This window comes from Equus caballus, chromosome 17 (genome assembly GCF_041296265.1).
Source record: "Equus caballus isolate H_3958 breed thoroughbred chromosome 17, TB-T2T, whole genome shotgun sequence".
Taxonomy (NCBI): domain Eukaryota; kingdom Metazoa; phylum Chordata; class Mammalia; order Perissodactyla; family Equidae; genus Equus; species Equus caballus.
In genome coordinates this window covers 40,083,389-40,099,794 of record NC_091700.1, presented here as the reverse complement: position 1 = coordinate 40,099,794, position 16,406 = coordinate 40,083,389, and the positions used below count along the sequence as shown (strand labels likewise).

Genomic DNA, 16,406 nt, shown 5'->3' with positions numbered 1-16,406 from the left:
GAGAGTCACAGTTGGGAACAGGTTTGAGGAACATCATAAGGCTCACCTACTAGAAGTCTTCCCCCTCCTCCTGGTTTGCTTAGGGTTTTACCATAATGCCTCTTTGAAGAGCTAATTATGCTCTCTAGCTCTGGCATTCCGCTGTCTAGAACCATCTTAGGTTCAACCATAGTGGTTCTAGAACAAGAGAATTTCTGGTCCTTTGTAGGAAAGGTCTTTTCCTTTTGAATTCTGGTGGTGATTCTTACTATCAACATAAAGTGATATGAAATAAGGAGGTGACACTGGGGACAAGTGTTATAGTTCCTATATATAGTTGGTGTCACAATCTATAAATTCATTAATGGCAGCTGTAATACTTTATATATCATTGTATCACATGCCTGGAACATAGTAAGCATTCTAAGTTTTCATTGAAAGAATAATAGGAAATTTAGTAAATGCGAGAAAAAGTGAGGAATAAAGAAATAGCCATGTGGGACCAGCCTGGTGGCGCAGTGGTTAAGTTTGCACGTTCTGCTTTGGTAGCCCGGGGTTTGCCGGTTCGGATCCTGGGTATGCACATGGCACCACTTGTCAAGCCATGCTGTGGCAGGCGTCCCACATATAAAGTAGAGGAAGATGGGCACAGATGTTAGCTCAGGGCCAGTCTTCCTCAGCAAAAAAAAAAAAAAAAAAGAATTGGCAGCAGATGTTAGCTCAAGGCTAATCTTCCTAAAAAGAAAAAAAAAGAAAAGAAATAGCAATGTAGATTGAAGGGTAACCTGTGCAATATTGTAAAAAACGTCTTTTAAATCACATTCAAAGATCAGTGGATTTTCTAACTATTACATAACCAGATATGAAGTTTGGAGGGAATCACACAGAAAATACTTTTAATATGGTCAGGAGGCAGCTAAGTGATAAGGGTATTCTTGACTAGTCTCTAGCCTTTTGCGCTGCACTCGAGTTTTCATATGCTCAGACTTTTATCTTAAATCATTAGCTATTTAAACTTTTTAACAAGAATAGCAAAATAATAAGAGTAAAGACAGTGTTATAGAAATAATCTTGTTAGTTGAACACAAGAACTGTTTAGTTTTTCCATATATATTTTTATGTGTGTATCTACTTTATGTGGTTGTAATCACAATGTATTTTTTCTTTTGCTTTTTTCAGCTCACATGATAATTTTCCATGAAATCATTAGATTTTAATTCTGCACACATGTTAAGGGATTATGAGACCTGGCATCTTAGCATCTGTGTAGAAATTGTGTCAACATAGTGTAGACCAAGGGTGAGTAAGACTGACTTTCTTAGGGCAGTGCATTAGATGTCATTTGACTGCTTTTTTCATCAGTGTACTTATGGCAATCTAGCTTAATTTTGTGGCCAAACCAAGAGAAGATATTCTGGCATACTGGTGGAAGTTTTGGGGGAAAATTGTTTTTCGTATGAGTCCATTTTCTGATCATATCATGATTGAATGTTAGAAAAAAGGAAATACTTCATGCAGTTCAGAAGGTCTTTTTTTGTTGTTGTTCAGGGCCCTTTTATAGAAAATGAAAAAATGTTACTAAATGATGTGTTTATGCAATGATTCTGTTTGTAGAACTTCAAGTTCTTTGATAGTTTAAAGATAATCTAAGTTGGTTGTTTGAAAATAGGACTGTATTTGAATTATGTCTTTGAACCTTCTCCAACTTTTTTTTCCTGTGTGACCTTGGGTAAGACATCTAATCATAACTGAAACGTAAGAATAAAAATACTTGATACTGATTGTGATTATGATGGTGGGTAGTTCATGATCCACAGGGCTACTGTGAAGCTGGGGCAGAAATTTAAAAATTGTGTTGGCCTCTGTAGAAAGACTATTTCAGCATAGGGTAAATTGTCAAAAGGCCCCTATTCTTACAAGCAATCATAGAGAAGGCAGGGACCCGGAAGGTGACTGTTTAGCAAGCACTTCTTGGCCACAGGTGGCTTCCAAGCATGCTAAATTTACTCAGTCACAGGTGAACTCAGGCTCAGGTTCTTGCAGACAGGGAGGCCCCATCCAGGACTGGGTGAACTGACTCACCTGATGATTTCTTTCCAGTAGAGCCTGGCCCTGTGTCAAGTTGGTTCTCTTCAGATTGAGACAAATCCTCAGTCTTTTTTCATTCAACAACCTCCAGCATATCTCTTGAATGCTGAGAATACAAGACTTCTCACAGTCTACATGCCCGAAATCAATTCTGAATCAAAAAACAGATTTCTATACTAGTGTGTGTATGTGTATGTGGGAAGGGAGGAGGGGTAGTAAGATCTTTTGTTTCCCTAGTTCGGAAAGGATAGATCATTTCTACTAAAGATGGAGTTTGAGTGGAAGAGATTGGTGATGAAGGGATTACACAGCACAAAATATTGTTAATTAGTCAGGCAAATTTAGGCTTGATATTGACAGAACAGCTGAGACCAAGTCTGTTGGAACTTGTCCAGTTTGAGAATATCTTATTTGTTATATTCATTAAAAGGATAACTGAAGAACTAGGGGTTGGTTATAAAATTACTGTTTTTATTTTTTGGTGAGTGGGAGTTAAATGCACTGTTTTGCAGGAAATAGTGGGAAAAAAATAGTCACACACTTTTAGTTAGTCACTCCTGAATCGATGAGAATCATCGTTTTGTTAATTTCATCAACATGTTCATTTCTTTCAGCTCCATGTTCATGCATGTCTTTTAACCCGGAAACAAGAAGACTGTCCATAGGTCTAGACAATGGTACAATCTCAGTAAGTACACATAAATAAGATTTCCAGTTGAAATACTTCCCTTCCTGTGGAGTATGTGTATATGTATTGTGATAAGAATTATTTATTAGTTTTTTTCAAATTAACAAATTGATTTCCTTGCTAGTAAAGTGGAAACTGCAGTCCAGCAAATTATGGTGAGGTGTAGGGAGAGCTGTCATAAGTCTCAACTTAAATGCTGACAAGATTCAGCTTGACTTACCAGGTAACCCAGTGGCTAGAATAGGGGCATTATGAGGTCAATGAGTGAACTGCATGATTCTGTGCATTAGTGAGAGCAAGCTGTGAGTCTAGCAGCTTTGATCAGATGGCTAATCATGATGTCATATGCTTCCCCACACAAGTGACAGACACAAGGGAAATGTCTTCGTTTAGACCTGCATGTCTCATCTTGTCTTTGATACTCGGTGTTCTCCCCCTTCCCCTCTCTCTTCTCCTCCTCGTTGTCTTCTTAACTCCCTCTGGTATGAATAGAATTCTGTAAATGTGTATGAATTTTAAAGAGAGCACAGAATCTAGATTTAGTCTGTAGGGTAGATCCAGATAAATATTAGACCCTTTGATTATAGATCTTGAGGGAACTGAAGTGATTAGAGATTGGAATTTCAGCTTTTACTACTTACTTAATGATCTTTTTACATATTTATTTTCAACTGGTATACTAACTAGTAACAAGACTGATCTGGCAAATTCTCCATTTTGGTAAATTCTCCGGTATTGCCTTTGTCCCAGGCAAGAGAGACCCTGTTTTGGGAGCTGTGAATTAGAGAACTCTGCTCTGGCCATACTTCTCCACAGGATGAAGGATCTGAGGGTCAACGGGTGGGCCTCGCCTAAGCCCTCGCTTTGCCCACTTCCATGCTCTGGAATTTCCTGCCCCCAAACAGCTTAGAGCCTGCTTCCGTGGCCTGCATGGGCCTTTTCCCTGAGTCTGTCTTGAGGAGGATAAAACCTGTCAGTGTACCCTTAGGCCTGAGGGGTGGCTAGGGTGCAGTGGTTTGAGGTGCACAAGGCCTCTCAAGGTGTCAATCATCAACGGGCGAATAGGATGAGAAGGGTATGGGCTGGCCCTCCCATGTCACCACACTATGGTGTGGAACTTCAAGGAGTCTAAGCATTCTAAGTTGATACCTGTTCCTCCAGGTGGTTGAAGGTATATTTGTCAAGACTGGAGAAAGAGACCCTATTTTATTTAATAGTTTAACTTGATATATAACTTTTAAATATTTAGACATGTGGAATGTGGGTCTCCATTTGTAGTCTTCACCTAACCCCTGCAAATGTTAGAAGTGGGCCTGAAATTTTCCATTTGATCTTTAATCAAAACATTTGGTGACCTTTATGGAAATTTTAACAGTATTGTTAAATATAGTCATACATCGCTTAATGATGTGGATACATTCTGAGAAATGCATTGTTAGATGATTTCATCATTGTGTGAACATCATGGAGTACTTACACAAATCTAGATGGTATAGCCTACTACACGCCTATGCTACATGGTACCAATCTTATGGGACTACTGTTGTATATGTGGTCATTGACCGAATCATTGTTATATGGCGCATGACGGTATAAATCAGCCTGTTGACAAATATTTATGGAGTTTCTATAATATCCAATGCATTCGCTAAGTCTGTAAACTCTTTTCCTTAGGAGGACGAAAGAGAGGTTTATGATATAGATCTTTGTCTACTTTAAGGAAAGCTGTTTTAAGAAAGGGGTGTGTGGGGGGGGATAAATTTATTTTTGAAAAATAAAGGGAAATAATTGGATTGTTCAGTGAACTGAAGTCTTCGTTACAAAGGAAATCTGAAAAGATGAGCTGAGATCCATATATTACCCAATAGTTCATGGAAAAGTATGTATAATACTCCCTGTTCATGGACAGACTTATATGTATATAAAATATGGGTGATTCTTTGCATTTCTGAAATCAACGTAGGTGGTTAATAGATGCTGATAAATTTGACTTTGAAGACAAGAAAGGTGAGCAAAGTAAGTTGTGAAGAGTTTTGGCTATTTATTGTATATAAGAGGAGAAACTATCTTAGCCGTTATTTCTCTAGTAAATGAAACTGCCAGAGAACCAGAACATAAATCAGGGGCTGGACTGAGATACTTCTCTACGTGTGTCATTACAGTGTGGAGATGTCAAACCTTACCTTACCTTGATCTTCTAAAAAAGATTAAGGACCTGGCTTGTATGAAATAATTTCCTTAAAAGTTCCTCTTTTTTTGTTGCTGAAGAAAACGAATTGTGTCCCCTACCTATTCTTATCTGAAGAATTATAAAGAGCTCTGAGTTAGGGAAGATGCATTGGGAGAACAGCATGTTTAAGGTTCAGAATTCTCATCGATCACTACAATAGCAGGCTCTTTACTGAGAATACTTTAAAGTCTCAGCTGTTTAATAGTTTACTTTCTGGACGTGAGAAATCCTATTCAGAGACTATACATTCTCTGTTCCCTGAATATAGCAAATAAATTTTAAAAAGAAATACGTGTTAACTTATTTAAAACAAAGAAAGGATGAAATCAGAAAGTATATCCTTATTTTACTTTATTTTACTGAATAAAAAAGATTTAAGAGGCAGTTACCCTTATGTAACTGAGTAGTGAATTAGAGATGAAGCAGAGATAACAAATATAGACCATTCTTTCAACAATTTGGCCTAAGGGAAGGAAAGAAAGGGTGAGCACTGAAACAAGATGTAATAGTAGACAAGCGGCAAGAGGGCTGAGAACAATTTGGAGAATTTAGCTATGGGAAAAATGGGGAAACTTTTTTTTTATTTGAGTTCATAATAGTTTACATCATTGTGCAATTTCAGTTGTACATTATTTCTTGTCTGTCACCACGTAAGTGCTCCCCTTCACCCCCTGTGCCCACCCCTCAGCCCGCTTCCCTGGGTAACCACTGAACTGTTTTCTTTGTCCATGTGTTTGTTTATATTCCACATATGAGAGAAATCGTCTGGTGTTTGTCTTTCTCAGTCTGGTTTATTTCACTTAGCATAATTCCCTCCAGGTCCATCCATGTTGTTGCAAATGGGATGATTTTTATCTTTTTTTATGGCTGAGTAGTATTCCATTGTGTGTGTGTGTGTGTGTGTATATATATATACACCACATCTTCTTTATCCATTCATCAGTTGATGGGCACTTGGATTGTTTTCATGTCTTGGCTCTTGTGAATAGTGCTACAATGAACCTAGGGGTGCATATATTACTTTGGATTGTTGATTTCAAGTTGTTTGGGTAGATACCCAGTAGTGGGATAGTTGGGTCATATGGTAGTTCTATTTTAGTCTTTTGAGGAATCTCCATATTGTTTTCCCTAGTGGCTGCACCAGTTTGCATTCCTACCAGGAGTGTATGTGGGTTCAAGAATGGGGAAACTTTTGAGATAGAGGGAAAGACAAGAGTTTTAAGATGTAAGAGAGGAATGGCGTTTTATTTTTCACATGAAGTAGCAAGTTAGATCATCTACTGAGAGGAGCTAAAATGGGATGAAGGTATATTTTCATGTCTATACCTTTTGTTCTTTCTCGTCTTATACCTCAGAACCCCCTTCTACCATCTTGGTCTACAAAGTCCCAAATATCTTTCGAGCCTCTTTCCAATGTTCTCTGTCTCCTCACACACACCTTTTTTTTAAGCAGATGGTTCTTGAGCCCTGCCAATTGAAATAAATCACACACAGTACTCAGTAGGTTAGCTGTATTGTATTGACTACTTTTGTTTTGTAAAGTTTTTCAGTGTGTCTCCTCCATTAAAGAGTTGAGTGTTTAGGACTTGGCCAGTCTTTTTTTTCATCTCCTCTCCCAGCAGATCTTAGTGTGGTTCCTTGTACAAATTAGAGACTTACTGAATAATTTCTTAAATAAGTTGTTGACTAAAGTACAAACTATTATTATTTAATATAGCTGGTTGTAATAAGTACCTGCTTAAATTCTGAGATAATTTATTTGTGTAATTCTGTTGCTATTCAAAATGTTTTTCACAATGGCGTTAGCCTTCTACAGGGGAAAAAGTTGTGCCAATAGTTTAATTCATTCAAGTTTTCAGAAGTGTGTTCGGTTTTAATATTTAAAGAAGTCAGTCAGATTGTGCTAACTGCTATTCATGCTTAAGTAGGAATTTAAAATTTTCTATCATGGTGCCTCATGTATTCTAGACAACCAACAAATATTTAAATATCAACTACGTGCAAAAGATTATGCTCAGTTCTAACATGTGGCTCCTGGTTTCAAAGAGCTTATCATTCATTTGGGGAAAAATGAAAAATGAAGTTATGAAATAAGTAACACAAAGTAAAAAAAAAATAACAGCAAAAGGAGCAGGACACCAAGGATTGTGATACTGGCACGGCAGTGAGGTCAGAGGAAAGTGGCAGAGATTGGTCTGGTCAGCTCCATGGAGACTGGATATGGGCTGGATTTAGAAGATGGGCTAGGGTTTGATTAGCTAAAGATAAGAAGGTAAGCTATTTCAGGCAAAATGAATGGCATAGGAAAAAAAAAAGAAATACAGAAGTAAGAAAGGACTAGAAATGTTTGGAGAGAAATGAACCAGTTTGAGAAGTGGATTATTGGGGTATGAAGTATAAAAGGTGGGATTTGATTTTGAAGGACCTGACGGAGGATGAGTAGTTAGCATTATGTAAAAGAGCTGGATCCCTAACCGGGAAGATCTCCCCTCCACACCACAGGAAGACTTTCTAAGATACTCAAAGAGGGTAATTGACTGGTGAGGAAATGTCAACACAGAAATTAAAGAATTTCCATTAAACTAATTTTCACCAACTCTACTGAATAATGGCTATAGTATAGTCATAATCAAGATGATCTTGCGAAGATAAATACATAGTCATTGAAGATTTTGACCAAGGCCACAAAATTATAAAATCTCTGTTCTCTGAAGATTATTTTCATATATGTGTTGTGGGAAGTTTGGGATAAGAGGAAAAGACTGATGTATATAATGGTTAGCAGTCAGGATCATGATTATTCTACAAAAATAAATGGTATTGATCATGTATGGATTTGTTGCTGTTGTTTTGGTAGTTCCTGTGGTTATTATATTCTTACAGCATATATTACTGTTAGTTCCCGTAAGTTATCCAAGGGATTGAAAGAGGAAAGAGAACTAAACATTTATTGAGCATCTACTATGTACCAAGCACTGCTTTCCATACATCGCCTCACTCCAGCTTCACAGTAATCTTATGATGTAGGTGGTATTACTCACATTTCTCAGACAAGAAGACTAAGGCTTGGAGAGTTCACATGCCTTTTCCAGCTTATTTAGCCAGAAGCAGCTCTCAGTGGAGATGGGAACTCTGTGTGCCTTGAAGCCCAGGCTTTCTCTTCACCCCATGCTGCTATCCAGGAGCTACTCCTGAGTCTGTAAAGAATTCCTGTGAAAGGTTTTCCATTCCCTGCCTGTTGCCTCTTCTGATAGACAGTTATCCCTGTGCTTCTAGAGTACTCCTGAGCATGTTGCCTCATTTGTTATGGGTCTGTCTCCTTCACTAGGCTGTGAAATACTGGAGGACAGAGATCATGTCTGCTTCAGTCTGTGACCTAACAGAGTTTCTAGACCACTGTAGACACTTTGTAAAATGTCTGCTTAATGAAGGAAAGAAGGCATTTCAATTCATATTATCAGGATGCTAAAACCAAAGTTGGGCACTTAGCTGGCAGGGTAAATTGCTCTCCACAGTTGATACAACATGAGTGAATCCTTTGTTTAAATGGCTGGTTTGGGCATATAGAAGAATTTGATGTCCATGCTCTGCTTCCTGAAATTCATAAACAGAGATTCATTAAGCAAGCAACTAAGAAACTTAAGTAGAACTATAATGTATTCCTGACAGTTTTCAGGACCCTAAAATATGTTGTTAATAAGCCTTTCATTGTCCCTTTTTAGCTAGGACTTCTAGTCTGAGGAACTTTTGGAATTATTGAAGGAATATGCCTTCTCACATCATTTATCATTATTTAGAGATTCATATTTTGCAATTAAACTAACAAGTTTACAAGAGCATCACTGTTTTCATCTGTTTCACCAGCAGTATTCCTTAGATGGTATGTTCAGAAATTGCTTCATGTGGTAGATTTCGCAATGGTGTGTGTCTTGGCAGAATCTCACAGATGGGGAATCTGTATCACAGGTCATGGTAATCACTCAGGCAGAGTTCTTACTGTAACAGGGAAGGAAAGAATGTCCCCCTTCCAGAAGGTCTATAGTTTCAAGGGAGAGGAATGTAGTTTCTCTAAGAGAAGATGTTACTTTTTCAAATAAAAGGTGAAATTACCTCTTTGAAAATATAATACTTAGCATCCACTAGAAGGAAATCCAAGAATCATCAGAGCTGTTTTTATCAACTATAAACAAGATTGTGAACTCCAAGTGTTTTATCATACTTAGAGGGTCCAAGATATTGTAGTGTTTGTAACAGTCCTTGTATATTGCCTTGAGAGCAAGATGACTCATTACCAGTTGCAATGTATCAATACCTGGTATATTACTTTCCTAGGGCTGCTATAACAAAGTACTATGAGCTGGGTGCCTTAAAACAAGAGAATTTGTCCTAACAGTTTGGGGAGCTATGAGACTGAAATCAAGGTGTCTGCTGGGCCATGCTCTCGCTCACAGTTCTTGGGGGTTTAAGTCCGAAATCAGGGTTTTGGCATGGCTCCTCTTTCTCGAGGCTCTAGGGCAGAATCCTTCTTAGCCTTTTTCTAGCTTCTGATGGTGGCTGGAAATCCTTGGCATTCCTTGGCTTGTAGATGTGTCACTCCAATCCCTGCCTCCATCTTCACATCACCTTCCTCTCTGTCTCTGTATCTTCATATGACCTTCTTAAATAAAGACGCCAGTCATTGGATTAAGGACTCACCCTAATCCAGTATAATCTCATTTTAACTAATTACCCTCTGCAAAGACCCTAGTTCCAAATAAGATCACATTTTGAGGTTCCAGGTGGATATGAAGTTTGGGAAGACACTATTCAACTTAATACACCTGGGACTAAGACTAGGAAACAATTTTGTGAATGTGCAATATGGTACCTTCAGGAAGAGTTATCCAAAGGTATTAAAAGAGGATGATTGAATCCCCTTGGAGGAGATAAGAAAAGATTAGAATTGAAAGGGACTTTAATTCTTATACATCTAATGCCACCCTCCCCTAAATTAAGTGATATGTTGGGTGGTTCACATGTCAAGATAGAGGTGGCCGAGCTAGGTCTTCCCTGGCCCATGGACAAATTTTCTTCTTATATGAGATCAATTTCTTCACACAACTAGAGCAGCCCAGTTGCAAGGTATTGCCCTAGGATGGTCACTAATGAATTGGAAGCTTGTGTTATTCCATGCGTCTAGCCATTGCTGAAAAGATTTCATGTAACAAGGTGTTTTGGATGAGTTGTTTATTACCGTGAGTTATAATGAGCCCACAGGGACCGAACCCAAATGGTGAGTTCCCATTCTACAGTGATGACAAATAACCTAGGAATAAAGCACCTCAGCTGTATCCAAGTTGATTGTACGGTCAGACCATTCCTGCTGGAGGGAAAGTCTTTTGAAGACCTTCACCGTTTTCAGCTCAGAGACAGCAGTCCTGCAGCAGACTCCCACTTGTCAGTCATCAGGAAGCACTCCAAATTTTGTTCTTATAGAAAATTTGATGTTGCTTCTGGAATTTTCCTGCTTTCCATATGTGATGCCATATGTGAGTAATATCCTAATCATACCATATGTGAATAATACCCTAATCATGAGGTCAACAGAATGGATTTGAAGAAAGTTTTGGGAGGTCCTGTGTTCAGAGAAATGCGGACCTGGCATCTATAGGGCCTCTTTTTAAACTGTTACATAACCTCACTATTATTTACTCTAGCTCATGATTCTCTCATTCTACCATGGTTTCTACCACAAAAGACCACCATTTCTGAGTCATTTTATCATTGTGTGGCACTGGACTTTCTAGTGTGAGGAGTTCTTTTTATAGACTAGTTAGGTAGTCATTCTCTTCTGAGCTTATGCTAGTAAGTTACAGTGAACTTAAATATAAGAAATATATATTCATACATGCATTCATGCAGTCCTAGGGTGCTGACATGCCAGTTGCTTACTGTTTATTCATATAGTATAATTCACTAAAGTGGTTTTGTCAAGGAAAACACTTGTTGTTGTGGGAGTTATTGTATCTTCAATATTTGTGTGCCTCACAGACCTTCTTAGAACTTCTCATGGACAAGCCTGTCTCCTTCAGTTATGTCATTGTACATGTAGCCTTGTTTTCTTTTTTTTCAGTACCTGCATGTTATCTAAAAACTTGGTCAAGTAGTAGTGAATGCACATGCCAAGAGCATTCTTTGAGCCAAGATTATTTTGTGTCATTTCCATTGCAATTAGGAATTTTTGAAGGCCCTGTTTTAGACCGAGTTTTAGACCAGTTCTGTAGCATGAATACCCATAGGAGCACCCAGTTCGCCCTGTATTTTTGTTGTTTTTGTTTCTTCTTCTTCTTCCCAAAACCCCCCAGTACATAGTTGTATATTCTAGTTGTGAGTGCCTCTGGTTGTACTATGTGGGATGCCACCTCAGCATGGCCTGATGAGCAGGCCGTGCTCAGGATCCAAATTGGTGAAACCCTGGGCCGCCAGAGTGGAGCGTGCGAACTTAACCACTCGGCCATGGGGCTGGCCCCTGCCCTGTATTTTAAATTGGGTTCTGAGGAGATCCAGTAGAGTGTATGGTGGATTGAAGTCATTTATGCACTATCCATAGGAGTGACCTGCCACAAAAGATGACCTTATAGGGACATTGTGTTACTATTTCAGAAGGTGGTCATCTTATCTTGGCCACATCAAGCCGCGTATCTATGCTTCAGAAAGCATAGCAATGGCTAGGAATTGGTGAGTGTGTTATGTTCCAAGTTACTTTTCCTTTAACAATCTCTTCTTCCCCGCTGGATTCTTCTCACTGGCTTTTAAACATACTCAAGTTTCTTGTTATTACAAAGACTAAAACATCACAACTCTCTTTCCTGTTCACCTAATGTTCTATCTCTTTTTTTGCCTTATAATGAAGCTGATCAAAAGAGTCGTCTGTAATCACTTTCTACATTTCCTTACTTCCCCCCTCTACTCAAGCCACCACAGTCTGCCTTCCAGTCCCGTGTGTCTATCCAAACAGCTCTGGCTGTGGTTACAGAAGGTCTCCATGTGATCTGTCCAGCTGACATTCTTAAGTCCTCATCATGTTTGATCTCCCTGCAGCATTTAGCTCTGCTGTTTCTTCCTGAAATATTCTCTTTATGTATATCTACGACACAGTACTCCCCTGGTTTTTCTCCTCTTCTCTGGCTATTTTGCCTGTTTCCATCATAGGATGTCCTCTAACCAGCTTTGGTTCAGCATTGGAGTTTCTCAACATTTGCCCCTAAGCCCTCACTTCTTCTCTCTCTGGGCAGTCTCACCCATGTCATGGCTTCATTTTCACCCACACGGTGGTAACTCTCAACGTTTTCTCTCTATCCAGACCTTTCCTCTGAGATTCCAACTTCCTTCTTAATATTTCCTATTGAATATCTCAGAGGACCCTCAAATTCACCAGGTTCAAAATCAGACTCGTGTTTGTCTCCACACACCTGGTCTTTCCCAGTGTTCCCTATTTTAGTGACGGTAACTACTGTCCACCCTGTGGCACGAGCCAGGGCTCTTAGGAGTCATCTTCTCTCCTCTTCCCTCGACTATCCAGTCCATCACTTGCTGATTTTTACCTTCTAAATACCTCTAAGCTTCCAGCCCTCTTCATCATCATCATCACCCCCCCCATTACCCTACTCCATTATCTCCTCCTTGAACCCCTCAGTTGACCCCCTCACTGGTATTCCCATATCCATTCTGCCTCCTCCAGTGTTTTTTTCCATTTTGGAGCTAGAAGGATATTTTCCAAATACACATTTTGACTTATCATATCCCCTGCCAGACCTCTCCAGTGGCTTCCCCTTACTCTTAGGACGCAGGCCAAAATTCTTCACTTGGCTTGTGTGACCATGCCCTCCACAGTCGTGCTTTGCACAGTGCCCTTCCTCTCGGTGTTTCGGCCTTAGCGGCCCACTTTCAGTCCGTATGTTCGCCATGTTCTTCCCTTCACAGAGCCTCTGCCCTCTGCCTTAAATGTGCTGCCTTCCTCTCTTCACCTACTTAACTCTTATCCTTCAGATCTCAGTTTAATTTTCATTTCCTTGGAGAAGTCTTCCCTGATCTTCCCACAGTTCATGTCCTGGTTTATGTGTTCCTAGCACTGAGTGCCCCTCCTCTGTACATTTGTCATAGTTGCCGTTTTATACTCATTTGTGTGATTATTTGATTAATGCATATATTTAGCATATGCTCCACAAGGCAGTGACTGTCTCTCTGACTCTGTTACATGTTACATCCCTGACATCCAGTATAGTGCCCATGAATTTTAAGTGCTCTGTAAATATTTATAGAATGAATTAATAAGTGAGTGAATGAATTAATATAGTCTATCAAGTTGACAGTATACAGAGGTTAAGACACAGGCTCTGGAATCTGCCTAAGTCAAATCACAGCTCTACCCCAAGTTGTGTCACCCTGGGCAAGTTGTTTTACTCTCTGTGTCTCAGTTTCCTTACCAGTAAAATGGGGATGATAATTGTATCCATTTTATAGGGTTGTTGTGAGGATTATCTGACATAATACATGTAAAGCTCTGCATGTAAAACAGTACCTGTATGTGTCAGGTGCTCCTGTCAACTTCATGGTCATTAACAGCAGCAGCAGCGTCTTCCTTTGGTGGTAATCAGGAAGCCTTGGTTAAAATCTTGGTTGTGTGGATTTAGTTGGCCAGTTCTGAGAGGAGGAAATATCTTAGTGGTGGCTTACTCCTTAGGATGACTCAGCTTATTTCTGGTCTTGTCTTTGATCTTTGCTGCCTCATCACAGTAATTCATCAGTGATTTGCAAAACATGGACAGTCAAATACTATTTTTTCTGCAGAAGAGTTTCTTATCCAAGTTGTTACCATTTTAATCTTCATCACCCTCAAGCAAAGGTTGAGCTCAGAAAGTTGTGCAGGTTATTGAAGATGCTCTGAGTGGATGATTGGAGAAGATGTAGCCAATTTCTCATCACAAAAGACATTCTTATTCTAGTGGACTTGAGAGTTTGGGAGGAAGGTTACCAGCTATCATGGACTGTATCACTTTCAATTCACTTAGGAATCTGGATTTTATAGACCAGTGTCCATTGGCTGGCTGTGGTCCCACAAATTTTTTTCAACACTAGGAATCAATCTGGTATAACAAGTCTTTTCTTAACCATATCCATCTAAATTTGTGAGAATAATACTTTTCTGTGTGCACAAATATTTTGCTAAGATTTACTTTGAGTTAATCTTTTATACAAACTATAGAGGCAAGCTACAGTTCTCATGTCACTGTCATTTAGATTGTGAGGTTCAGAGCCCAAAGAAACTGACCTGGCATTTCCATGTCAATTGCCTTTGAAGGCATTTCTGCCAGAGTACCTTGACCACAGCAAAGTCATGAAACATACCCCCCAAAGAGCCATCTGACATTTATTCTTTTGTTGTAAAGCTTGAGAACTCACTAGAGTCAAATTGTGTGAAGGGAGCAGTGTTTCTTTTATAGCTCCTGTGTCGCGGGATTGCCATCATCTGGTGTTAGTACACCTACTCTGTGATCTGAGACAGTCTTGAAAACAAGCTGCCCCCCTTGCTGGCTTGAAGCTTATCTTAGCAGAGGGGAGTGCCATTAAGTGTGCCCTGGTCCCTGGGGTCCAGTGCTGGAGTTCAGTGCTGGGCTTTTGTTTCTCTGTTTTACTGCAGTTGGATGCCGCAGTGACTCAGGGTGGTGGTAACCCAAAGGAGTTTCTGTTGCCAAAGTGAGCGCCCCTCCCTCTTTATTTACTGCTCCCTCAGAACTACTTGAATGCAGGCTCCACAAGCCACTCATCTCATTTTGCCTCATTAGATGGGGGAATAACTCTTGTCTCAGTTACCAGTGAGTGTTGCATTTTTATAAATATGTACTCATTTAGCTTAGGAAGAAAACTATCAGTATTGGACCTTAAGCTCACTGAAGCAGGTTACACGTTGCAAAAAGACTGCTAACCGTGTTGGCACATAGAACAGCACAGCTTTTCCATCAGCACCAATCACGCAGGTCCAACTGGTTTCCTGAATTGGAGAGAAGTCAAGCAATAGGGCAGTTTCCTCGGCCCAGAGCTTTTCTGTCATGGATAGGAGAAAAAGGAGCTGGAAATGCTTCCAGTGGGTTGCGTGGTGTCATGGTTGGGTATTTGATGCGGTGTTTTGCATTTAGTAAACCCCGAGTTCTCTCCAAATTTTCCTACTGATCTTCCTTCCCTGGCAGACCCATAGATGTCGAAGCTCCCCAAGGTTCTGCCATGTGCTGCATACTCTTTCTTGGTGACATGCTCTGCAGCTTAATTGTTCTACACCCACAGTGCTCAAGATTCTAGCCCATTCGGTGTTGAGAGCCTGAACTCAGACTCCAGCTGCTTACTTGGCATTCCTACCTGGGAGTCTCCGAGACATCTCCAATTTAGTATATTCTAAATAGAAATAATTCTCTTTTCTCCAAGATGTGCTTTCTCCTTATTCCTTCAGTATATGGCATCACTGAGTAGCACCAACCAGAAATAGGAGTTATTGGAGATCCACGTTTTCCCTCAAACCTCACAGTAGTCGGTGTCCTGGCCTCTTACTTACCTCAGAACTGTCTCCAGACTTTCTTTTTGTCTATTCCCACTAGCACTTTTAAAATTTCTGTCCTTTGCAGCTTTTCCTTGGACTCTTGCAGTAAGCTCCAGACTGGTCCTGCTGTTTGTTGTCGCTAGTTTCCTCCAGCTACTCTGCCACCAGACATCCAAAATTGGAGTGTAATTAGGCCACTCCTCTGTGTATAGACTCTCAACAACTTCCAGAAGGATAAAATACAAATTCCTTAATTCTTACCCACCTTGTCAGCCTCTCATTTATCATAGTTCTGCTACCCAAATATCACACTTGTTTGGTTTACACATCCATGCCCATGTACATGGAGTCCTCTTGCTAAAAAGAGACATTACCCCTTGGTGACCTTCTGCTTCCTTCCTTCTGAGGAATTCACCTCCTCCCTTTAAGAATTAGCCTGAAGGCCCAAACCCGTTCTTAGGAGAAGCCTGCCCTACTCCAGGGCGGGGTTAAAAGGCTTTTCTTAAGGGTTGCCACAGCACTTAGTTTAAATTTCTACCTTAGTATTTATGTGATTATTATTAGTTTATATGTATGTTTCATTTATATAATTGTGCATTAAATAAGATAACACATATGTAGTTCCTGAAAGTGTCTGGTAAATAGGAGACATCTAGTAAGTGCTAATTTCCTTGTTTTCTTGACCTCCATTAGCCTGAGCAGCTTGAAGGCAGGAAACATTATATACATTGCCATTTCCAGTACCCAGTAGAAAGCCGTGTACAAATTGGAACCTCAGTAATAGTTTTCAGATGAATAAAAACCAAACCAGTTTCCTCTGTGTTTCTATCCAGAAGTTCTTTCTCCTTTCA

General features: G+C 39.8%; 1 protein-coding gene across 1 annotated transcript in view; it reads left to right on the top strand.

Annotated features, from left to right (window-relative positions):
• The window catches only part of WDFY2 (WD repeat and FYVE domain containing 2), a 182,279-nt gene that overhangs the window by 85,561 nt on the left and 80,312 nt on the right, over window positions 1-16,406 (top strand). The window contains exon 3 of the mRNA XM_014732071.3: window positions 2,682-2,755. Within this exon, the coding sequence (XP_014587557.1) occupies window positions 2,682-2,755 (74 nt within the window). The remainder of the gene's footprint in view (window positions 1-2,681; window positions 2,756-16,406) is intronic.